General features: G+C 34.8%; 1 protein-coding gene across 8 annotated transcripts in view; it reads right to left on the bottom strand.

The window, feature by feature from the left end:
• ikzf1 (IKAROS family zinc finger 1 (Ikaros)) overlaps window positions 1-25,818 on the bottom strand; it is a 41,504-nt gene extending 15,686 nt beyond the window's left edge. For 7 of the 8 annotated variants that reach the window (XM_088601469.1, XM_088601468.1, XM_088601470.1 and 4 more), the window contains exons 1-3: window positions 25,569-25,728; window positions 19,453-19,506; window positions 16,245-16,364 (exon numbers count right to left, since the gene is read on the bottom strand). In XM_088601469.1, the coding sequence (XP_088457595.1) occupies window positions 16,245-16,364; window positions 19,453-19,506; window positions 25,569-25,713 (319 nt within the window). In that variant the 5' untranslated portion in view covers window positions 25,714-25,728. Of the gene's footprint in view, window positions 1-16,244; window positions 16,365-19,452; window positions 19,507-25,568 lie in introns of all 8 variants that reach the window. The other variant, XM_088601473.1, reaches the window with a different exon arrangement.
• Window positions 25,819-26,225: the final 407 nt, after the last annotated feature.

Below are 26,225 nucleotides of genomic sequence, written 5' to 3'. Positions count from 1 at the left end.
AAATATTTCTTGCAGTTCATTTGAACTTGTGGCCATGTGAATGTCCTGCCCAATGTTCACAGTTGTAGAAACTGTATCTATACTGAACATGGAATGTGAAGGACTGCAATGGGAATGGAATATTCATGGCAGAATGAACAGAGAGTGATTGTCTGCTTCCCCTGGAGTTAAAAATATATGTTTTGACTTTGATCCCAAAATATACATGTATATCATATTGTATATTTGGCTTTCTGATTAAAATGTCACTTTTTAAATGTTTTCCCCTCATTTTGAGGTCTCATTGAGAACTAAACTAAAGGCACCCTTAATATATGACTGCAAGACAGAAAAGATAAGAAGCATCAGTGACAGCCTAATCCCTTTTGAATAACCCAGGTTTCAACAGCTAAAACTGGCAAATGTTCTATTATACCTCATGTGTTATATTTGTATTAGTAGTTTTACTGAATTCAAGATCCATTTCTTCCTTAAAACGGAAAGGACATATCTATCTCATGACCAAAATCATTCTTCCTCTTTTTGTGCTGAGCTTTTTTTTTATTGTTGTTGTTTTTCATTGGGAATAGGGAATTTCCAACAACCTATACTTTCTCTCCCACCACCTAACTTTGGCGACATCAATAACACTGAACTAAACAGGAAACATAGATTCAGAGATAGAGGAAGAAATGTGAAACTGAAGAGAGCAAGTGAATAGCAAAATGATAGTGGACTATTTGGGCATAAACCAGAAGCTTATATAGGATGACTTGTGTAAATACTGTGTGTATACAGTATATAGTGTACCACATTTAAGTATATATTGTTCACCACCATATCCACATATCCAGTTTTAGGGTATTAGTTTATGTGAGATGGAACCATTTCCATGTAATTGTGTTGTTAGATAAAGACAAATTCTATTCGTGCATCTCTGCTCCCTTACATAGAAATGCTTGCTGGTCACATCCTTTGTGTGCATTTTTTCTAGCACTCCTCTCGATTCCAGCTTCACCCTTGCAGCAGCTCCCTTTTTCGTTCCTCAGAAGTGAGGGGTTTTGGGAGATTGTGCAGTTTAGTTTGGTTCTTATGGCCAGGGCTGTCATTTCCTCAGCTAAACACTAAAATATTAAGCATGTAATCTCTTTATATTCATTGTCTCACCTTGCCATAGTTAGAATTTGACCAAACTACTGTAGCTGCCTTTACTTTCCTTTTTCTATGCTTGTTTTCTATGCTTTTCCGTGCAATGGCAATACTTTTTGTTTAGTAATAGCTTGGCTGCTGTCAGGGACACAGACATCTTCAGTGAACTCCTTTATAAAAGATATTGGGAGTATTCAGGTAAAATCAGCATTTTCAGACTGAAGGCTGAGCTGAAAGTAGGAGAACAAAGATTGTAACAAGAGTGATCTTAGGATTACTTTGAGCAAGTAATGGTAAACATACTGTATTTTAATAAGACCATAGTAAAAGACTGTAATGCATTATAATAAGTATATTTTAAGCTGTCTCTGTCCACTTTTTCAGTAAGCTAAAATTACTTGTGCTGTAATTTGTGCATGTACAGTATTCAGTTGTTACAATACCTATGGTACATAAGGCCATAAGGGAGGTTACAAACGAGAGGAGGCCATTAACAGTAGTTAATTGAGCCAAGAAACTCATCCAGCCATTTCTTGAACAAAGCCAAAGTACTGGCTTCCACCACATTGCTGGGTAACTTACTCCTACAATCCTTTGGGGTAAAGGCATTCTCTGCAGAAACAGTTTTTATATAACATTTTTTTCCCATTTCTAAAAGAAAAAGAAACTACATATTCAGTTTAATAAGGGATATTTTTTAAAGGAATATCTGCAACTGATTTTGTAATCTTACAATTCTTTAATGAAATTAAGTGGAAGATAGATGTTAAGATGATTCAGGGAGAATTATGAGGGAATTTGGAAGTACGTGAATGCATTAAGCAATAAGGAATTGCTGTACCATCTATACAAAGAAGTAATGCAATGACATTGCTTGTGCATTCTTCTTGCAACTAAGAATGTTAAGACTTAAAGAGAAAAAAAATTGGTGATAGCCAGTGATAACAATGATAAAAAGACAAAACAAATGTTTTGCAGTGATCAAGAAGTTTCTTTTTACAAGACTGTAGAGTGTGGCTCACATGGAGCTACTTGTATATGTAGCTTTCAGGTACTGAATAAACATCCCAACAATGATGACACTGCGGTTTGCATGTCATAGTGTAACCCTGTTTCCACATCTCTGTACCACTATACTGACTCGCGAAGAGGAACAAGTGGAAATAATGAAATATAGGAATCTAGGGAAAAAGAGGAAGCTTCAGCAACAAGGCCAGCCCAACTGAAATACCAAGAATTATGGAGAAGTAACAGAAAGGGAAGCACTAACAAGGAATTATACAACACTGCAACTGAAAAGAGCATGTTTGCAGTGCACAAGAACATGTAGATGGCGTTTTTATAGCAAGACATCAAACGTTTACCAGTGTCTCTGCCATCACCACAGAAGGCCACATAATTTTAAACCAATCAGCTTCAAGGTGGTGCCATGCTTTCTTTCCAACCATTAACATACACACGTCTTAAAAATGATCTCAAATCATAATACAATAGGAGCCAGTGACTCAGTAAAAATTACAAGAAGAAACTTGTTCTTTATTTAATTTTGTACTCATCGAGGTACCATATATCCTTCACTTGTATACCTTTTTTCTGCTCTGTCTTAAGTACAGTGTTTGAAAGAATGCAGTCTTTCAAAAAGAAATACAAGCTAGAAATTGATGCAGGGAACTACAATGTATTTTGCACTGACCTTTTAGTCTATTTCACTATACACAGGATAAGAAAACCACAGAACATTCAGTACAAAGAAAACAAGCAGCTTAAATTCTTGGGTCATTTCCTTTCAGGTACAGGACAGAAGACAGAGCTAATATCATACTGTATATCAATCAAACAAAGCAACTGTGGCAAAACAGGCAGTTATGTATTACATTCTCAGCACAAACCTGCTAAAAACTGTCCAATGCTCAAGCTTTCATCTGATTTCCTATGATATTTTCTAACAGTGTAATGCCTGAGTCTTCTTACTGTACCAATATATAAACTGACATTACATACAGTACACAAATTGTATCTTAAATGTAACTCATTCAGCTTATACAAAGTTTGTGCAGCAGAAGTGCATTAGTTCCTATAGTGATAGGTTGATTATGGAGCTTGCAAAAAAGCTAATTCATAGGTCCTATAGGTGTGATAAAGGTCATGCCTCATGTTCATTCTTCATAATGGAACACCTCTGGACTTACTTCTCAAAGTTTATTGGCAAGGTTAAGTAGGAGAATAAGGAACCACAACTGCTGAACATTAACTTCGCAGGAATATGAAGAAGCGATGACTAATCCTAAAAATGCTCCCACCACGGACAATTAGTTTTACTTTATGTAGGGTTTGTCACACATCCTAAATTACAAGTTGAGTATTTTGGGACTCAACAGCTCAAAATCTCACTGAAATGTGTAGCCCAAATTACACAGTTCGTTGTGGCTCATCACCACATTTCTTTAAGTAACGGAAGCACAAAGACAAACACCAAACTTAAGAGGATAATGAATTCTTCCTTAACAGATGCAACAAATGTGATGCTTTTGTTGATATCTCATTAATTCCACAAAAATAGCCATTTGCTATGCATTTTCATAGTACAAAAATACAATGTCATAAATTAATTTCAGAGCACAAATAAGACTTCATTTAGCTTTACCATCATCTACTGAATAGCAGAGGAATTTGAACACTTCATCGGTGATACTACATGATTTGAATAACAACTTGCTTATTCTTTTTATTAAAGCCTGTGTAGTTTACTTACTTAAATTTACTTGCTTAATGAAGTCATGGAAAACTGTTTTACAACTGCACAAATGGATACACCAAAGAAATTCATCCAACTTCGCTTCAGGTGTAATTTCTATTATCTTTTGACTGCTACAGAGTTACGGAGAGTAATACTGAACATATGAATGACATATACTTATTTAAAGCTTTATTGTAAGGCTGGTAATCATTTGAATTAGATGACAAAAAAAATGATATGTGTCTAGTGCTACTTATTAAACCTGAATTATACCAAGTTATTAATAATTAACAGATAATTGGAAAGCAATAGCCAAGTGTAACAGATTACAATGCTATACGGTTCAAGTAATATTCGATTCTAAGGTATCTATATTATATTTCAACAAATTAAACATTTTGTTGTCAGGTAACGAGCACCTCTCACTGACTGTAACTAGCAGACGGAATACTTTAAGCATTATACCTCAGAGTCTGGAAGTAAAAAAAAGTTTCAGAGTTCCTGTTTGTGTGCTCAAGAACTAAAAATAATCCAGCAAAGCATGCAAGCGAAGCTGTTAAGCTCGGTTTTGCTGAGAGCGAGCAGACGTGACGGTTATCGCTTGTTCTCTGAAAAGAGCGGGGTTTCGATAAGGAATGTTCAGATTAGGACTTCGGGTAGCAAACCACATGAAAAAAGGAGCTTCCACGCTTTTTCTCTGGGTTTCACAGTTTTGGGAACTTGAGCTAATTAGATTCACCTAAAGCATTCATATATGTAGTTTCTGTAGCAATTACACCGGCTCAGTTCTTGAGACAAACGTCGTTCAACTCTATTTTCATCAACTGGATAATGTGCCACCATCTCACTTTCACTGCAAGGAAGTAAACCATGATGATTACACATCTTACACATCTATTAATTACGAATTGTTCTGAGTAGTAGTGTACAGTAGATGCTATAGGTATTAATAATAATCAATGGTAAAAAAATATAGCTCACAGAGACAATCTAAATCTGAGCAAGTGATACATTACATGTCCAGATTTCTAAACACCTCTTTGTGGAGGTACAAAATTCATATAGTACTCATACACTATACTGTATGCTGTGTGCATTTATCAATTACTTTATTATGATGATAATTTATTTTCTTAATTCTTAACCTGATTCAGAAATAAAGGTAAAATATATTTTAAAAATCTCGGTAAAGAGGTGGAGTGAAACTTAAGAAACAATACCAGTTGTTCACCACTGGTGCAAAAGAGGCTCTTGTGCACTGACACAATTTTGGTGGAAATTCCTGCTCTAACTATATCCTAAATAAGCCTGCCTACAGTTGGCATGCCTATGTCAAAATAATTTCACTTTCTTAAAACTTTTTACTCTTATCATCTCATCAGTAAGAAACTTGTTCATTTCTAGCCCAATGCCTCTCATCCCTCTTCCAATAGAATAACTATAAAGCACATCATTTTTGCTGAAGACAGGCTACAGCTTACTAAGCAAACAGGTTTGAAAACTGTTAAACGTAAGATGCATAATCAATTCAAATATTAGTTTCTCATTCATTTAGGTGTTCTAGTCATTTGAATCAAACAGAAATACAAATCTGAGTCATGACCTGTCAGTAAACATAGTCCTTCATAGTGAATGGGAGACAGAGCTGATGGCTAATAATGACTCATCTATCTGTGCTGCAAGACTTGAGATTGTAGCTACTTGAATCGCATTATACAAATGTTTTTAACATGTCTGGTCATCATCACTGTCTTTCTCCTCCTCTATTTTGTCTGTGAAGCAAAGAAATCTCCCTGATGCTTTGTACTCTTTATAGTATAGATTCTGCAATGCTGCTGGACTCGGTTAATGATAATGTATGCAGTCTGTCTGAAAAGCATTCTAGATAAATCTCAGTCTAGTAATGAACACCAATTACATACAATAATCTAAATGTTAGATTGTGAAGGACTTTCTTTTTTGCTCCATCAAGCGAACTGAGTGTTTATTTTTGTTATATATTGGTGCATGGATCACTCTGCAACTGGAAAATTGTGAGAGCAATTCAAAACAGCTAACAGAAAAAAACGTGAAAAATATACCTATATGTAAAATGACAAGGAAACCAATTTTCTTCACATACCCATTGTAGCAACAATTTATCATAGTTCTGAAATTTCTATGCTCTCCATAAACGATACCTTAAACTAAAAATAAACATGAATTAATAGAAACAGGTTAAGAGAACTTTCTATGTTGATGAAATAAAGTAATAGGAATGTATGTGACACCATGAGCAACAGATGTTTGAGCAACTGAAACCTTGGGGCTTGATGCAGGCTGATGTTCTCAAATGTGAAGAATGTGTTGCTTCTGTTCTGTGTTTAAGGCCTTTGACTAGCCATGTTTTTACCACAGGGTTAGAACCAGTACAAACTCTTAACTGAACAGGAAATCTTTGTACTTTGTGAGTTTTTTTCTTTTTTCTTTTTCAGGCCACCATATAGAACTGATGAAAGAAACTCATTTGTACTTTTAACATTTTTCATGTAAGCATTTTAAAGCATTTAGTATATATGGTAAATGGTTAACTTTTCAAATGCATATACTTATGCATTCAAGCAACAAATATTTTATTGTCATTTCAACACTTCAAGAAGCTAGCATCACAAGCACATTTTGTGTTAGTGCTCTTAAGCTTTTTTAAATAGAACAGATCTCATTAAAAACATGTAAAATTATTCAGTAAAACACAAGATCAGAGAGAATTCTGTGACACCATCTAGAAAATGTTGAACAGAAAAGCAGCGAAAGGTTGGTGAACGCAAAAACAAAAAAATATATACTTTTGATGTTGTCCACTTTTTATAATAATATTTGCATTCTTAAATCTTTTAGCTTTCTTTGCTTTTGACTAAGCTATGGATACATGTAAACACTCTTCTATTTTCATTGACCTCTTCCCATTGTAGTAAATGGCTATATGATGGATACTTCCCAACGTTTAAAGAAAAAAACTTAATGTGGAAGGCAGGTACATTGTGTCATCTATCTCTTAAATTACTAATTTGATTTCTTCACATTTTTTGCAAGGACTTTTATTCCACAAGGTTTTGAATCAAAGCTCACTCTTGATTTTCATGAACACACTTTAATAGGAAACCCAAAGTCTGTTCCATGTCTCCCACAACCAGTCCTTACGAAGACAAATATGCAGTATATTAAAAAACCTTTGTGCACTGTAAAAACTCAATAAGATGAGAACCTATAGGCTTTTGAATTGATTATTATTTTTAAAGCCTTCACTAAATCATACGCTAATTTAAAAGTAGCCTAAGATATCAGTCTTTTGAAAAAAAAGAAACCTTTATTTCTCCAAATAATGCTCCAAAATTTTTGTACATTAAAATACTAATACTTTAGTAGACAAGATTACATGATCTAGCTGTTACATACTGCAATCATACATAAACAACTTTCTGGTTAACATGCTACAGTTAATTCATATCTTTAAAAGGAAATCACGAACTTAAAACATTGATATTTCTAAGTTTAGTTACTATTAAATGGCACTACTGCCCCTTAATTTTCACATAATCTGCAAACTATACCGCATGCTGTTTCATCATTGCACTGCACAGCTCACCCCTCCTATTGCTCTGTCGAGGAGTAGGACTGGGCTAATGTTTCAGAGCAACACTAAATGTAGAAAGTCTTGCCCAAAGAAAAGCATTAACTCAAGGGTAAGCACTAAGTTCCCAATACTGTTGAGCCTGCTTGCCCCACATACAAAGAACTCCAGTCTGAGCTCTAAGTGCAACCATGGTAAGATCCTGTGAGATAATTTTAACTCCCCTGATATATTTGGGGTTATCAGAGCAGAAGAGATGCAGCTCGCAGATAAAACAGTCACTTCCTCCAGGCTGTCGATTAGATCTGCAGGCTCTGCAGCAGTGCTAAAGCCACACACACTCATGTGCACCGCACACACGGCAACACGCAGACACTCATGCACACACACATACTAACAACACACAGACACACGCAGAAACACCAGAACCACTCATACCCCAACATGTAAACCTTCCCATGGTTCTATGTACTGTCACTGCTACCTCCCTGGTCCCATCAGCCATAAATAAACAGAACATACACTCTGTCCTGTGTGCCACCGACCGTCACCCTAGCAGCTGACACCTGTGCTGCTTACAGCAATGCTCCATTGAGCCAGGGGCTTCTTCACTAACAACAAAACCAGTCCTGCACTGGAGAGTCCTGCTTGCTGGATGAGCCTTTTATTTGTATTATTTTTTTCTTGTTTTTTACATCATGGCACAAATCTTAAACTGACCATAGCCAGGAAGAAAGAGCTTTAAAATACAAGATAGAGTCAACTGCCCAGTGGAAAATTGACTCAGCTTTAATCAATCAACTTAAGAAAATAACTCAACAGCTCTAAAGCTGAAGCATACTGCCACACCATTGTAATCGTGTGCAGTGTCTTGCCAAATGAAAACCCTTGTATTTGTGCTGTGTTAGATGCTATGAGCAAACATATCATTTACAGTAGCTTGGACCACTCTGAAATGAGTGGTATTCAAAAGGCAATCCAACCTGACTTGAACAAAGCTCACAGAAGATGTAAGAAAAACGATAGACCTGTTTAGACCTGTTTAAAGAGAAATTACCGAGAGTCTCAATCCTATAACCGTGTGTGTACAAAATCCCTTTAGTCATGAACTCATTAATTTAACTGTTCAATACAAGTTAGTCTTTGAAAGACCAAATAATAGCAGGGACTTTTGGCAAGGATGGATTTTTGAAGGCTAAAAGTGTTAATCATGTGGCTTCCATGTCGAGAATCTGCTAATGCTGACACATGCTGTTCAAGGTTGTACATAAAGGGAAACTTTTACAGTGGTAACCAGAAATAAGCCTATGCTTAACTCATGTTTAATAATGTACAGCAATAAAGCCTGTCATTAAAGTTTATGTAATAGAGACTGTATTTTGATATTTGATGCATTTTGTTGTGAACTAAACATGACACATTCTTCATATAATACATCTACTGTGTAGCTATAACATATTAAATTTATATGTATTTTAATGTGTTTAATGTAACAAAATTACAGGAACTGCTCTACCTCATAGAACATGTACATTGGCCAGCCCAATTAAAACTGATGGGTGTTGGAATGCACATTATTTTAAAAATCCAGTGCATTCAGTTCAAAATAATGTTAACAGGAACCACTGCTGCACAGTTGTAAGGTCAGAGTTAGGGTTAGGGTGGTGGTTAGGGTAAGCCCTTTCGAACCGCACTGGAGGTGTACCTAGGTCTTTCCCCTACCAATGTGGAGGAGGACTAACACACCCAGCTTCACTGCATAAGTGCTTGATCACTCGCTTTTTCCTATGAAGAAATGTAGAATTGTGAAGTTTCAGTCTGCACCCCAGGTCAAAACATTTCCAAGTCATTACAAACTGCCGCCTTCTCTTTAATAGCATTGAGCTCTTGTTGTCACTTCCTGTGTTATTGGGATTCCTAAGAATTTAACAAAATGTCACAGGAAGTGTTTCAATTTTTAAATACAAATCCCAAATATTTTAAACATAAAACTCCCTGGCATATGCTAAAAATCCAAATGAATTTGTGTGCCATAATATATGTTCTTTATAAGGACTATCATTACATGATAACTACTGTATGACTAACTGGAAACTGCTGTCACGCCATACACATATCTTTTAATTCTTATTTTAGACCCATTCAATTCATATGAGGTATAAATATATTATTATATATTTTATTCATATAGTAACATATTATCCAATTATTTAAATTGGAAACTCTTCTATCTTGTTCAGTCTTGTCAATAAGCTATTTTTTGTCCTAACTCCAATTTCAGTCAGATACTCAAACCTGAAAACCAATGTGTGAAAATGACTAAGCACAGGTGTAACTCATTTAACGGAATGCAACGTTATCTAAGAGATACAGTCAGAGGGAAAATGTGAGTCCTGTCTTTAAGCAATGCTGCATCCTTTTTAAGACACCAGCAAAAATCTCTCCTGCACAAAATGCAACAGGCATTTGACCTAAAACTCTGGCATTTCACCTAAAAGGTATTTGATCTAAAACACTAAAGGCTGTACCTACACTTGACTGAGATGAGAGTTTTGTAGAAAATGAAGACTGATGGATTCAGGGAATAAGAATTCTTGCCAATCTTTGCGCCGAAAAAAAAAACTAAGTTGAAGAGGAAACTGCAATCGGATGTGCAATGGTTTCCTAAGAAGAGCTAGCCATCATCAATGTTACAACACCACTGGAGATAAAGATTGTGTACAGAGGACTCCAGAACCTAGTATACAACAAAAAACACTGCTGCAAATATTTCACAAATACATTAAGTTTAAAAATACAGTATAGTGTGTCAAATAAAGTACACTCCCCTTCACTACACACCTAAAAAGCATTTTCAATAGTAATTATTCATCAGAAAGCAATTTCATTGCACAATGGAAAACTAGACATGGTCTTACTACACTGTACTTTTCCAAGACATTAAGAACATAAGAAAGTAAGAATGATAACAAATGAGTTAGGGCTATTCAGTCCATATAACTTATTTGGTTATGCAGTACATGATTAACACAAGGGTGTCAACCAGTTAAATCTGTTTAGCCCCTCCTTTACATTGTAATTTTATTAAACTTGTAAGATGTAACAAAATACATACTGTATTAGCTACAGTGCCTTGCAAATGTATGCAGCCCATTGTGAAGCTTCCACATATTGTTGCCTCCTTGCAATAATGACACATTCTAAAATGTGTCATTATGTTTAGATTCTACACTATTCTAAACTGATAAAGCTAAAATTGCTGATAGTGTGTAAATAAGTTTGATTTTAATAGAAAACTTAAAATATCACTAATATAGTATAAGTATTCAACCCATTTGTTATGGCAAATTTATATGACTTCTGGTGCAAAAGATTAGCTTGAAAACAAGTGTCATGGTCAAAGAAGTTTAACTTGACTTGAGAGTAAATGCATAGGAAATAAGTAAATGCATTAGTAAATGTAAATGCGTTCCCTCAGTAATAAATTTCATTTCAAGCTACCACTCACATAGTCATACAACAATCCAACTATGAAAACCAAGGAGCTTTTGAAACAAGTCAGCGATATGGTGGTAGAGAAACAAAGATCAGGAGTGGGTTACAAAAATTCTGAAATTTGGTTATCAGAATTAAGAAATGGAATGTGGGTCATACCACCCAGACACTAGCTAAATCAGCCAGTCCTTGCAGAGTGAATATCCGGGAAAGCAAGACAATGGTCAGGGAAGGCATTTCAAACATTGACTTTCAACTTGGTCCCTACTAGAGATTTCCATAGTTCTGTGTCTGAGATAAGAGTCAGTGCTCAAACAGTGACAATATCCTGGTCCCTGCATAAAGGCATTTGTATGGCAAGCGACAAGAAAAAAGCTCTTTCTGAAAACAGTTTCTGACAAAACATATACTACATATGCAAACATGTAGAAAAATGTTCTTTTTGGTGCAAATGCAAAATGCTGTTTTGCATTTATGTTGTGTACTGTATAGCACAAACTCAACACAGCACATCATACATTTACCACCATTCCAACTGTCAAGCATGGTGGTGGCAGAATCATGTACTGGACATGCCTCTCATCAGCATAGTAAGAGGTTTGGCAGGGTTGAGGGAGAAATAAATGGTGCAAAGTACAGGTGAATCTGACAGAACAAAACTGTAATCACCTAAGAATCTATAACTGGGTAGAATATTCACATTTTAGGAGGACAATTGCCTGGAACACATGCCCAAAACCACCCTGGAGTCATCTGGTAAGAAAGTGAACGTCCTTGAGTGGCCCAGTTCTCTCTAGAAGATGTATGATGTATGACTTAAAGATTGCACTCTATAAATAATCCCCAACAAACTTCTTTATAACTGGAGTAATTTCTTCAGGTATGAAATGAACTAAATGATTGTATTTCTACTATACACTATACTACTATACAAAGCTAAATGACCCATTGAAAAAGACTCACAGCAGTAACTGCAGCCAAAGAACCAAAGGTACTGTAGTTCTATTATGCTGTGCCTGAGGGTATGAATACTTGAATAAGCAGGGTATAAGGATATGAATAAGCAAATTTCAATTGGTAAATATTCTGACATCCACCTTACTTCATGCATAGCAGTGCTTGATGTGATTCTTGTAGTTCTTAAAAAAAGTTAATTGTAAAAAATATATACAGTACATTATATTATGTGCAATTCATCAAAATGTTACATTAAAGGTAAAGGTGTATATCTTTAAAAACACTGTATGGACACTTTAATATATATATATACAGTACCTGTATATGGGGTCAATAAATCTGTGTAAACTGGTTTACACAGGTGGAGAAATTAGTTCAGTGCTTCCAACATCTCTTACAATGGAAATATAGTAATTCAACCCTTACTTTCAAAAAACATCATTAGGAAAATAGAAATTAGTCACATTTGTATATAGTTAGCTAATTTGTGGATGTTGTATCTCAGATACATAGCTGATTATTTGAAAAACATGAAAACACTTTTTTACAATGTGCTGTCTGGTTAGGCACTGACCTACTGTAACTGTACCCTGCAGGTATAGAAAATCTATGAACTTTATCTTTGGCAATGTACAGTATTTCTATCACACATAGTTGAAATTTTAAATGATAACTGATTTTTTAATTAACCAAGCAAAAAAAAGAAAGGATAGGAAGATTATGATGGCTTTCTTTCACCAAATTCTTTCTGTTCAATAAATTCTGTTTTGAGATTTGAAACAAATACTTTTTCTATCTAAGCAGGAGGACATTTCTGTACAATTTAATATATTTAAAGGTCTGAAGAAGTGTCATTTAAATAATTGCATTATAAAGTGTTGCTGTCCATGGTGCTGTAAACATGAAGACAGGTGTGGAAACCTCACCTTTCACAAAAGCATGTCTTATTTTGTGAATAATACTCAGCTTTGCTTATGTATGTTTATACAGCATACAGTATATATGTACTTTAATGTCTGCTGTTAAGCAGTCAGGGTTTTTGAAACACTGCAGTTTGGAGATGAATTAATCTTGCTTAAAAATACAACTTGTCTTATGTTCTTATGTGTGGCATCTCTAAGCTTACAGATTCATAATGATACATCTTCACATGCCTGTATTCAGGAAATGAAATCTGAAGCCAGCATCTGAATCAGTATACAACATAATCAGTCTTTTGCCATTTTACATGTAGATTTATTGAATCCAGACTTGCACTATGACTGGACAGCACACACATGGTAAAGAAAATAATTTCTCTCCCTCCACTACTCTCATTAAAATTTAAAGCACTAGGAAAAACTGCTAATATACAGTACAGTCTGTTATTTCAGGTACTAATGTAAAATGGGATTGTACTGGGTAAGGTTAATAACTAGGAGTTATTCTCAATGTTAACAAACAGTTGACTTATTAATTTTAATATACATGATCCTATAAGATGGTCTCTGACAATTTTATAACTAGAATTGAGTTTTTCCCAAGCAAGGAAGACAATATCTGAATCTAACATACATCTCCTCCGAATTACAATAATTACTTTTCCAAGATTTCATAAATTCCTTATTTCTGTGAGTAAGGAAACATGGAAATGTATCTCAAGAAATCGTTTCTCCATATAGAGACACAATATACAATGACCACAAAGGATGAGGTTCACATTGACATGGCCACTGCAGTGTGTTTCCTATAAGAAAATTCTTACACATTGTTTTCTAGTCTTAAACATTAATATGACACATTTGCTAGCCACAAATGTTACTTTAAAACATTAAATTATCTTTATATGCAATAATCAATTTCTATGTAAACTGTATATGAATAATTTCTGTGGATTCTGCTATATCAAGTTTCACCTCCAGCCCAGGTCCAGAATGCAACACGTCTGGTTGTGATGTATATTTTTTAACATTGGTTATACTTTTGCAAACAGCTATGCTAACCATCATTTCCTCCCTTCACAGAAACACTCAGTTCTTCACGTCACTGTGTTGACCAGAATATTTGGTGTGTCCCAATTAAAGAGCATGAATACAGGCAGCTTCTCTTCTGATAAAACAATGTGCAAATTCAGGAAAAGCAATATTAAAGCACAAAAGGCAGTAAAGACAAAATTGATTATAGAAACAATATTGATTCTACAAGTTAATAATTTAATTTTCAAATTTAAGTTAAATTTGTATTTGTTATGTATGAGAGTTTGTATTAGAGTGTGTATACAACCCATTTTCTTTTACTGTTAAACCTTCTTGATTGTTATAAAACATTTGAGCTACTGTGTGAAGCACTTTGAAGTGAACACTTGAAACAGAAAACTGTCATACAAGGTTTCATCCACATTTAAGCTGATAATTTATATGTTTTTGTTCCAATTTAGCTTGTCTAACCATGGCTTCAAACAGTGCATATTGGTCAAAAGACTGTTCTTAAAGATACCAAGAACAGGGTTTTAAACCTATAAATATGAAAAACCTAATAGAAATAAAAGGCCATCACTTAATCTAAAGCTTTCTGAGCCTCTCTCTTTCCTTTGACACATCTCACTCTTTTCCTTTCTTTAGAAAGAAACGTTACTTCTCTTTCCCACATTCACTTCTTTATTCCTACACTTCACACGTTCTATATTTCTTTTTACTGCCATTTGTATCTACTGTTTAATAGTTCTTGTATTTCTGATATTATCTCCAAGTAAAAGTAGTAGGTCTTATATTATATGTGGCATATGTTTGTGTTCATTTTTACACATATTATCTTGCCATTAGTTCAAATACAATTTACTGCTACTGGTATAGCACCAATGTTTAATAATTTAAGTCTAAAATAAATGTCTACATACAGATTTCATAAACTTAAGGGGTTGTATGGCTTACGTACAGTACAAAGACTGTTTCTACCTCGAAACGCCGTGAAATAGAATAAATCACAGTAATAATATACTGTAAATGAAAACAATATAATATAAAGTATAGATAAGAATATGTTGCTACAAAATAACTAGTTTAGCATATAGTTTCTCATCAATTTGTTACTTCAAATATGCAATTTTTTTTAGAAAAATAACTTGTTTCTTGGTACTGTACGTGGTTCTGCATATATCTGAAAACATATCTGCACCTAATAAATTATTGTCACTTCAAGTTTGAAAAATCAAGCTCATGTTTCAGGTACAACCCAAGGGATATTAACTTTGTTAGTAAAAAAATCATTTTTAATGATGTTTTGTGCTCTTACACTTTGGCTAAAACAGTACATCCACAAAAATTTTATCCTGGAGCTCCTACTGTACATACTGTACATACTGTAACAACACTTCACATTTTCTGAAGCTGTTGGACTTAACAGAATGAATGGATTACATAACATCACTGTGTTCTTCTATAGGTTCTCAGAGGTTCCTCTATGTCTGTATGTAACAATACTGAAGCTTCACATTTCAGGAAATGTATTAGATATTAACGGATATTAAATGGTAGGAAATATTACATCAGCTGTAATCATTAGCTATAATCAGTTCATTTAAGGTTGAAAGTTTATGACTTATGTATTACTTCAGCTTAAAAACCAGATCCATAAAAGCACCAAACAGTACATTTAAGGTTTTTTTTAACTTCTTGAACAACCTCATTCTTGCTTTTTATATCTCCTAATTTAACTAAAAATGTAAATTATCTTCTGAGAAAAGGTTTACTATCATAATCCCATTAAACACAGAAATGTTACTTTACATTTGAAGCTTGCAGCAATACTATTATTTTGCTGGCTGAGGTCTCACTTTTACAATGTGTTTTTTAGAAAATATAGAGACAAGAATGGAGATCTTTCATCCTCAGCCCTTATTTGAAGGAAAATGTGCATTAGGAGACCAGAAACCTAATGCACACTACTTGGGCAATAATCTAAGGCAGACAGCCAGGAGGAAAACCATACAGTAAATAACTCTTTTTTATTGCAGAAACAATCATGTTCTCTTGATTGGGCTTAAAGCGCAGTAGTAAATAGCTGTCTGTTGAGGCCACATAAAGTTGTGCATAGACTTCCAAGTGTGGATAACTTTGACAACAATTAAAAGGAATATTCAGGATGCTCAATAATACTTTGCTCTCTTTACTGACAAGTGGTTTAGGTGATGTTTGTGTTTAGTGAAAGGAATAAATCAATGGATTCATGGGAATTCTGACCTCTAGCTTAGTGCAAATGGAATGTTTGAGAGGGGTGCACTGAGTACTGTAGAATGTGATGTGAAATGTGATTCCCTAGCCTACCTCAAAAAACACTCACCTAATACTTTGTCGTTCTTGGTGTTCTGCTGCTGCCCAGAGGTAGCTGAAAGGTCTTCTGGGACAGGCATGGGCTCTTCTGTCTCTTCAGATGTATCATTTGCAGGAGGACTTTCCCTGCCTATAGAAAATGTGCGAGCCACTGTTACCCATTTAGTTAGAATTCTGCATCATAAACATACCAAACACTGAATAATGGTTTTAACTTTTAAAGAATGTGAATAATCATAATATTAGTACTCTCAAGTGAAATGAGCCCTTATATACACAGTATATAACAAATATATTTTATTAATTCACTGTTATTGTGAAGCTAATCCTGTACCAAATTACCTGTTTGGTTGTTTGTAAAGTAATTTGCCAATATTTTACATATAATAAATGTCAGCATCTATATATTACTTTAACTACAATGCAAGGAAGGTTATTTCAATTAAATTGACTTTTAGCAATCACAATTTACAGATAGCTAAAATATTCAATATTTTATGTGTAATAACTTGCAAAAAACATATATCACATTCAAGGATTAGCAAAGTTTAGACATAATAATTGAGAGTCTTCCCCAGTGGGCAAAAAAACGACTGAAAATAGTGCTATAAAATGCTAAATGAAGAGTGTGCTTCACATTGTCAGAAAGCTCTCCCTTTGACAGGAAAATAAAAAAAACTGACAGTCTGTAGTACAGATAACCATCTCTTCGTTGTAGATTCTCATACACCGGATGGCATTTGACTGTACATACGTCAGCACTTTATGGTTTTCACAGCTACATAAAGGCAGAGTTAATACAGAATGTACCATTCAAAATCCAGTCTTGTTGTTCGTACAGTATATCATTTTACTCTCAAAACGACGAAGGCTAATTTTGGAATGATACAAATATATATTTTTAAACAAATTAATACATTCTATCATGTTTCTAAAAACAAGATTCACAAGGACTATAATCAGGTCAGGATAATTATCCTTAAGATTATCAGTAAGATTCATAAAGTGTTTTTTGCTGAAATCCAAGATGTTGCTTAAGACATCTGTTAAGGTTTTGTCAACATAATAAAGAAACAATATGAGTATTTGAAAACTTCATGTAAAGGGTAAAAATAGAATAATGAAAAGTCATAAGCTTATAAATATATTTTTCAGTTGGTAAAAAAAAATGTATTTTAGCTGAGGCAAATTTGAAACCTGTCTCTTAAAACCAGTCTCAAGATTTTAAAGTTGTATAAAATAATTAAAAACTTATTTGGAGTTTTTAATATTTTGGGTTTGTTATTCATTAAAAAGATTTTGATACAGTATGTATCACACCACAATGAATCTGCAGTGTCCTACAGCTGTGCCCTCACTTCAGGAGAGCTTTTGGGCTTCTTTATTCATTCCACTTACTGTATGCTCTCAATGAGTAAATCACTGGTTATTCATTACTGAATGAATTTAGCAGACTTTCCTCATCTTCTGTCATCTACAAACCCTGTAGGACTGTAATGTCCTTGTTATAGGGATTTGTTATGAATTACTTTTTCACACTGTCTTAAAAGAATGAGAATTTGTATGTTCAAAATATAAATTTCTATGATAATTTTAAAATTTATTTGGCACATATTGCTTAAATTACTAACCTACTATAACCATGTAAAATAGGCAGATGAATAAAAGAGTCTATAAAAGTATCTGTATCCATTTGACCTTAGCAATAACCATTACCAAGATAAAATGCATGCTACATTCAGGATGTCAGACCTGTATGCTTAATTGAATGAGTCTCTGCAGCAACTGATATACTGTAGTTAGCACACTACAGTACATTTTATTTACAGTAGTGGGCCAATGCCATCATTTTGAACAAGAAAATGAAAGGAGGAATTTGTAAAAACAAATCCTCTTGTCACCTAAACATTGATCGGTCCTTCTATACTTACTCTTCTTTGCGTCTCAGGAATATTTTTTGCTTTTAGGTAAGTATATTTATTTAGATTTAAAATTTAGTAATCACAAGTTAACTCCTAGGTATGATGTACAATATCCTGAGAACCTGCTTTACTATACAGTATGTTCCTCAGTGAGTTCCCTGTATCTGCCAGTGACAGCACCATCACCACCTTCTAGTCTGCTCTTGTCAGATCTTCCAAGCAAGCAAGGCTGGGTTGCTGTTGGAAAAGGCTTTTGTGGACCAGTAGGTGGCACCTTCCCCTTTGGACTAAAATATTCAACCCAATGGTGAAGAGGCACATTATGTTGGCTACTATAATTATTCATCATTAATGAGTCGTTAATGATCTTGTTATCCCCAGTTACATACAATTTACTATGCAACCTGGATTTAAGCTGATTGTGAACTTTTTCTTTCTTATTCTGAAAAAGACATTCTTTCAAGAAAAGTGATACTTTTAATTAATTATTAAAAGTAATCTGTCTGATCCAGCTGTACAGTGCAGGATATACAGAGTAACTTTTGTGGTCTTCTCTTTTTGTCTCTTCTTCTGCTTTGTGAGCACCACTTCTTTCTTCTGTTTATACCTTTAGCCTTGCTTTGACACAAATTGCACTTTATGTAAGACAGAACAGTGTACATATGAAAAGTGATAAAAAAACTATTTTAATTTATTCAAACATTTCCATTACACAAACAATTAATCACAAATCAGTTTTATTTGTAAAATCTATCAACATTTATATAAATATACAGTACATATACATTTATAAATTTCTGCAAATGAAACAAAAGACTCAAGATACACTATTGCATTTTGTAAATATTACAAAAACAATCAAAAACATTCAAAAGCTCATTGGAGATAACATGCATTTTGTGTTATGCAGTTCATGACAATGGACAGGTTGCATATACTGCAATACTTCAATTCTTCACTTCAATACTACAACGTTCTACAAATAACGAAGTTTCTGCAAACTGATAGAACATGTTACACTGGACTGGCAAACCACACTAACTCAATAAACACAATATGTTTTTGACTGACCTTATTTTAAAGATGTACTGTATTCAATGTTTTGATAAGGCAAGAATACTGTAGCTGCTGGAACAGTTGGTTTTCCATGCATTTGCTAAAGGTAAATGAATATGTTATTAACTTAACCAAATGCCTTCTTAAGGTCCTGATACTCAAGTGACAGACTAAGGCATTAAGTAATAGACGAAGAGCTCTCTCAGTGGATGTGTCTACTTGATGTATAAAAGGTCTCACCTGAAACATGGGACATGTCTTGAGCCTCCTCTGTCTCCATTCTTTGCAGGTATTCTAGGGGAAAAGACATTGTATCTGCTTTAATCAAATCAAGAGTGCAATGCAATAATGTAAAGACAACACTGCTTATTAAGTGCAATGCCCTTTTCCTTTACCATTTCCTAACCTCTGCAGCATCCCTGTCAGCTGATTGGCAGAAACTGCAATCCTTTAAAATACGCTTTAAAAAGAATTACAGAAATTTCATTACAAGGCTGATGGAGGGCGTGTTGCTGACAGTAGGGTAGAGGGAGGGTGGTGGGAATGGATTTCAGACCACATTTGTTATTTATTGTTAATTTCCTACTGCGTAATAATCCAAAAATGCAAACTGACTGCCGCAAAATTAAGCAGAAAATTAAATGGCCCCAGGTCACCGCAGACACCAGCATTCATTCCCCAGCTGATCCATAGTCATGTTATTTCTAATTTACTGAACATGCATCGATGAACTTTGGAGTCCGTGCTGTGACACACTCACTATAGTTGGCAATCAAACGGAAAGAAAAAAAGGAAGCAAAAAGACAGAGATTGGCTAGATAAAGAAGCACAAGAAGAAGAGGGAAAAGAAGATGAAGAAGTAGCAGAAGAAGCAATTTACTGAAGAACATCTCATTCAGCCAAGCAGGACTGCATATCTGAGCAGTCACCAGTGTGTGCTGCCTCCATTAATAATAAATACACCTCAAGCGTGTGGCAGATGGGCACAACAGCAGCTCCAAGCCCTCGACCGCCACTTCAAGAAGTCCCTGGTAGAGAACTTGCCCAGCTCCCCGTGCCACGCAGGGAGAAGTGAAGCTCCCTAAAATAGCGAAACAAGCCCAGGAGAGAAGGGGAACCTAGGCCTTCCTGTTTTGCTGACAGATGGCTCCACAGATTTGGAACAAATAGTGGGAAGCGGCTGCCCCTTCTGTTGCAACACATAATGTTCTGAAGGGTAACTTTAGAAGTTAAACCACAAACACCAGGGAACCATGAGGGAGGATGAAGGTTAGCGGTGCTGAAGCATTATACATAGAGGAAAAAGTTTTGTGTATTTGTACTGTATGTGTACATATGTGTGCTTTCTGTTTCTGTCTCATTATGGAATTATGAGGTCAGGGAGAGCAGACCAGTTTACCTGCTCAGCTGGTATGAAAAAGGGGAGATGGGGTTGCTAAGAAGAAAACCATAATTTCCATTTCCTATTTCCATGCAATTTCACCTTAATTCTCAAGGTGAAATCTTGACTTTTGATAAAGTTTAACACTTTCAGATCTGTATATAGACTTGTTTCATGCTGCTTCTTGACAGCTACAGCCATGTGACTGTGTCATCCTCTATAGCCTAATTTACAGAGGGAAGAAGAAGTGAAAGATGCATGGGCACATATGAAAGGGAGGGGAAAAGGAGGGGGCACTAACTACATATCTCAACTTAAACAGAATGGAAAAAGTTAGGTGTGCTTGTTAAGGCTCACACCTCAGGTCTCTTAAGTCTTAGCTTCACATTTGAATCATTTGAATGCATACCTCTTTACCATCAGATTCCATTGGCAATCCATGTTCAACACATCACACAGATAAATATACCTTTCTTTTTCACCCTGATAACATTTTGAATATACAGTACTTTGGACAGAAATGTGACAGTTTTCGATTAGATCTGTTTCTTTTTAAATGGAGGATGTTAGCTGGATAGTAAGAAAAAGATGATAGCTGGTTGTCAGTTCAAAGAGATCAGCACAAGACTCACTCTCTTATTTATTATTTTGGAATTGTTGATTGAGACAAACAATATTTTTGTCAATTAAAATCTATCTTAATTGTCAAGTACAATAGATCTTAACTGTTATAAGAGGTGTACAAAAGGGACTACTTCCCTTTTAGGGGCTGCACCAGATCATAAATGACAAATAACATTGAACAGATGGATAGACCAGTTTTGCATCACCTGAAAAAATAGTCAGATTCTAACATTTCTAGATTTTTAGCCTTTCTCACAATAAATGTCACTTAACACTATTAACTATTACCCTGTTCCTTTTATAAGAAAACACTAGATCTAATATCACCTATATAATACCATTATAAATGTAGCTATAAGCTATGGATTTTGGATACATTTGGATTGTTTAAAACTTGGGGTGTTTTTAAAGAAAAGTATGGGACGGTAATGAAACATGGGGAATTCCCGTTAGGCAGGAAAAGAGACACTGAACTAAGGTTCAGAGCTGTATAAAAAGCAGAAAGAGACAGGAAGAGGGCTGTGGGTTAACTAGCAACTTCTCCTGTCCCACCTACTGGGCTGTGATCGAAGGAGCTGGAGTGGGGTGAGAAGAGAGGCAGGGTGGAGTGAGGGTAAACAGCTCTACCGTTTAACAGAAACCAGAAAAACAAAAGAAAAACATAGACTTTGCAGCAAAGTGTTCTCCCTGTACAACGTGGAGCCACAGAAATCCACAAAACATACAAATCGACACTTATTGTATAGATTATCAGATCTATAAAACTGCAAAATACAGTATAATGCTACAAACATTTCACTGTTAGCCTTCCTTGACTGCTTTATTTCAATTTCCTAAAACATAAACGTTAAAAAACACTACAAGCCCTTTTCTCAAGACATCTAGTGCTGGAATCAGTAATGCGATAATGTATTTAAGATGTAAATAATTTTATCTAATTTTTCAACTTCACATTTCTGATCTTTGTAACTATGGTTTCAGACTTTACATACTGTAGTCCCAGTTAAACAGAACAAAAAGCATTATGTCATTAATTTACTGAAAAATAAATAAAAAGTAACGGTCGAAACAGATGATCTTGTTTTGTATTGTAAAATCGACTGTCCATACAAGGTGACAAAACATTTTTTTAAATGACATATTGTGGAGCACAGATGTATGCAACACTCAAAATCAATGCACCCTTGATAAAAGTACTTCAGAATTAAAACATGTACAGTATATGCATATATGAAACTATCTATTGTTCAGATATGAAAAGTGTTGATATATTAACTATAGGACTATTAATGTTTTACAGCTGTACTTAAAGCAGATGTAATGGAGCTTTAAGTATGACTTTCTGTATATTTTATTGTGGGTAGTGATTTACATCACTTTTCTTCATTTTTCTTAATGGTTTTACACCAGCATGCTTCAGAACACATGCTTAAGGGATAGGTTGAAGAGTAGTGGAAATGTGAGGCTTTTAAACAGGGGTTTTCCTTTAGAGGGCCTATTGGCATCCGGCACACCTCACCAAACTCTGATGCTGAGTGGAAACATTTCTATAAGGGTATTTTAGCACAGACACATTTTAATAGATCACTAAAATAACAGAAACACATCTACACTTCACATTTTGCATTACACAAGTAATACTGCGTATATATATTATAATGTGTAATCTGTAAATTGAAAATAACAAAATCTGTTTCGTTTTAATGTTTAAAAATGTAATTTGTAAACAACAAATGTTGTTTTTACACTTTTCTAACTGTGATAACTTATTTTCCTTATAGTAATGTATCTTTATTTTTGCTGGACATAAAATAGTATTCAAAATGATCAACACATATTTTGATATTTGGTGGTTTTAAAACATGAGGCAGAATGACATGCAATTGTATGCTTTGGTAAAGTTAATTTTGGCGTTTACTGCTACACTAGTATTTAGGATTTCAGAAGAAATACTCTACGATAAGTAATAGCACAAATTGGGCACCTCATTATATGAGACACAAGGTATGGTTCAGTATTGTTCAGTGACTTTCAGGGATGTAGACTTCATTTTAAAGCAAAGCTCAAAAAACAGAAATAAAAAATATAAAGTGAAACCACTCACAGTAGCATCATGCTTTCAGACATCTAATCATCAGACAATGCATTCAGACATTTTCTCAAGACTGTGATGTGTATAACACATTCTAAAGAAAAAAATGTTCAACATTTCTATAAGAGATTAAATCCTTTAGAAGTATCCTGAGCCATTTGATTGTTTAAGAGGCATATGTGTGTATCTGTGTGTGTGTAAAGTTGCAAAAATATCTGGATGTGATACACTGTTCTCAGGGCACAAACACAACACATTTCTTGATATTGCCATGTACTCAAGATTGATTTACAACATTTAGGGCCTGAGAGGTCTGTATACCTAACAGAAACAGCCGAAAATACCAATGTGTTTTAAGGAGTTTATTATTAAAATGTACAGTAATACGCACAATGTCACAATACTTTTACTGACTGTGCAAGATATTTTATTCCATAATCTGCAGCCAAAACATATACTGTAAATCGTCTTTAATGTTTTATCACTTAACTGTATTATCCAGTTAAAACTTATCTAAAAACATAATTAAGACACAACAAATATTACATTTATTAAAAGGGCAGGATTTGATAGATTGCGAGGAATGGCAAATGGAGTCTTAAAACAGTGCGTCGGTGTTCCCTTCAGAAACATTGGATCTATTAAACCCTGAAAAAAGTCTGTGAAGAAAACCTGTTTACTGAAAACTGCCCACAAATCCTATCAATTGAACACTGACTCAAAATGTCCACAAGCATATTGCCCCCGCCGTAAGTTCTTAATGATTAAAACGCAGCCAAAATAAAGCGGAATTTTAGATTAAGTTTATGGAAACCAGATGGTTGTTTATAGAATTATTATTATTATTATTATTATTATTATTATTATTATTAGTAGTAGTAGTAGTAGTAGTAGTAGTAGTAGTAGTAGTAGTAGTATGGTAGTGTTTGTATTCAGGAATTTAATACACTGTTCTGCATGCATTTTGTGGCAGCCAACTGTACTAAAAAAGACATCAAGTTTTAGATCACGACTAAAACTTTCCAACCTTTTTCCAATCTGTAAACTACACGTGCTGCCTATGTGGAATCTACTATCGCTAAAGCATCAATTGTATCCGTCAGTTAAAGCTATACCTATTAAATTTTATGCAATTCTCCATTTCTGCTCATCTCCTTCTGTTAATTCAACTTAAAAGGTTTATCAAACTACAAATCCCACTTCTTTAAGTAAATACTTAATTCTACAATGTTTAAGGGAGAATACAATAATGCATATATTCAAGTGATTATTTAGAGGTTAAGCTGGTGTTTAACTGATTACAAGAAATAGGAAATGTAATCAAATATAGTTCGGGTCCTTAAATAAAATGTTAACAGTTTTGAAAAAAAATACTTCCCCAAATTAACTTTGTGTTGTTCCTTTTTCAGGTCACCCAACTCCCAGAGTTTTCCAACTGTATATATTTGTATTTATGTTTTATATGTTCATATGAATGTTTTCTGAGCCACCCCCTTATCTGTCTGAGAGTGTGGCACATCGATCTGTTTTTCCTGTTCTGTAAAGTTCTAAAAAATGTCTTTCAAGACAGCATTCACTTGCTGCAAAACTTAGAGCATCGCAGAAAACGTCTCCATTGGACGGTTTGATGTTCTGAGAATTTTCGCATCGTTTTTACTAAATAGACATTTACAAGAAAACAGCGTCCTGTACAGAGAAGCTGGAAGCCCAAAGCTTCAACAGGTGTCTTTCCATTACCAATTAGACATTAAAACCAATTTCGGCTTTTTATGGTATTTGACCATTTTAAAATAATAATTTCATTTTACCGTGATTATTAAATATAGGATTGATCGTATGGATTATGATACAGTATTAAAAATTGTATTTCTCCTCCAAATAGTCCCTTTGGAATGAACATGAGGAAAGAATTCCTTAGTCCAAAAGGAGAGATAACCGATGTTTCTTTGCTAAAAATATTGCTGTATGCATACATTTATCGATGGTGTACGTATTTATCGAAAATAAAACTAAAGAAAAAAATAAACACCACTTCAGTCTATTAGACGAAACGTGTCGCTCGAGGTCTCTGTGAGACGTCTTATCTCACATGGATAGAAGTCCCGTTTGTGCACCTGCTTTGACTTTCGGGACCTCTTAGTCTTTAGCTTTACGAGGCAGCAGTGTCGCTGTTTCAGAAAAAAAAAAGTTACTTAGCTCTAGTTTAAATCCACTTCCAGTCGCTCAATTAGTTTAAAAGCATCAGGAATGTTACTATACCTGCTATTCCTTGAGTTTGCAATATGAAGCTCTTCCAACTCTCCCCCACTCCATGTGCCGCTGTTCTCAGCGCAGCGGCTGCACTATGGAACTCTGCCCTCGGTCCCTCCCCTCTCCACTCCACTTCCTCGTTCCAACCTAACATTGCTGAGTTTCTGCACTCGTACTAGGCATTTTGCAAGCTTTTATCCAGAGCCCGGGTTTCTTCAGAGAATCGAAGCAGCAGCCCTTGGCACATGCTTTGTGTCGTGCCAATAAAAGATGACACCCAGTAGACCATCACTGGCAGTCATGCATGAGAGGACATGCAGCAAGCGGGGAGACTGGACCATTAATTATTTATTTTTGAGGGAAGGAGGGGTGGTCCACCACTTACTGAATACCAGGATTTTTGGGTTTCACCTGTATTGAAGTTCTTAGTATATTTATATTCCTAAAGTGTTTCTCACATCGGTAAAGCAAGAGCACTTGAGTTTGACCTTTATATCAAAGTAAAACTAGTCTTGGATCGACATTTTTTCCCATTTCCTAAGGACTTTGGAGCAATTTTCTATAGATCTGATCTTGCCTTGGAATGTAGAGAGTTTAATAGGCTAAGTCATACATTTAAACAGATTTTAAATGTTAATGCTACAATATACACATACCTGTATAAGA

The sequence above is a fragment of the Lepisosteus platostomus genome, chromosome 12 (assembly GCF_059453375.1).
Source record: "Lepisosteus platostomus isolate fLepPlt1 chromosome 12, fLepPlt1.hap1, whole genome shotgun sequence".
Taxonomy (NCBI): Eukaryota; Metazoa; Chordata; class Actinopteri; order Semionotiformes; family Lepisosteidae; genus Lepisosteus; species Lepisosteus platostomus.
Note: the sequence above shows the minus strand (reverse complement) of the source record. Positions and strands in the feature narration are given on the sequence as shown.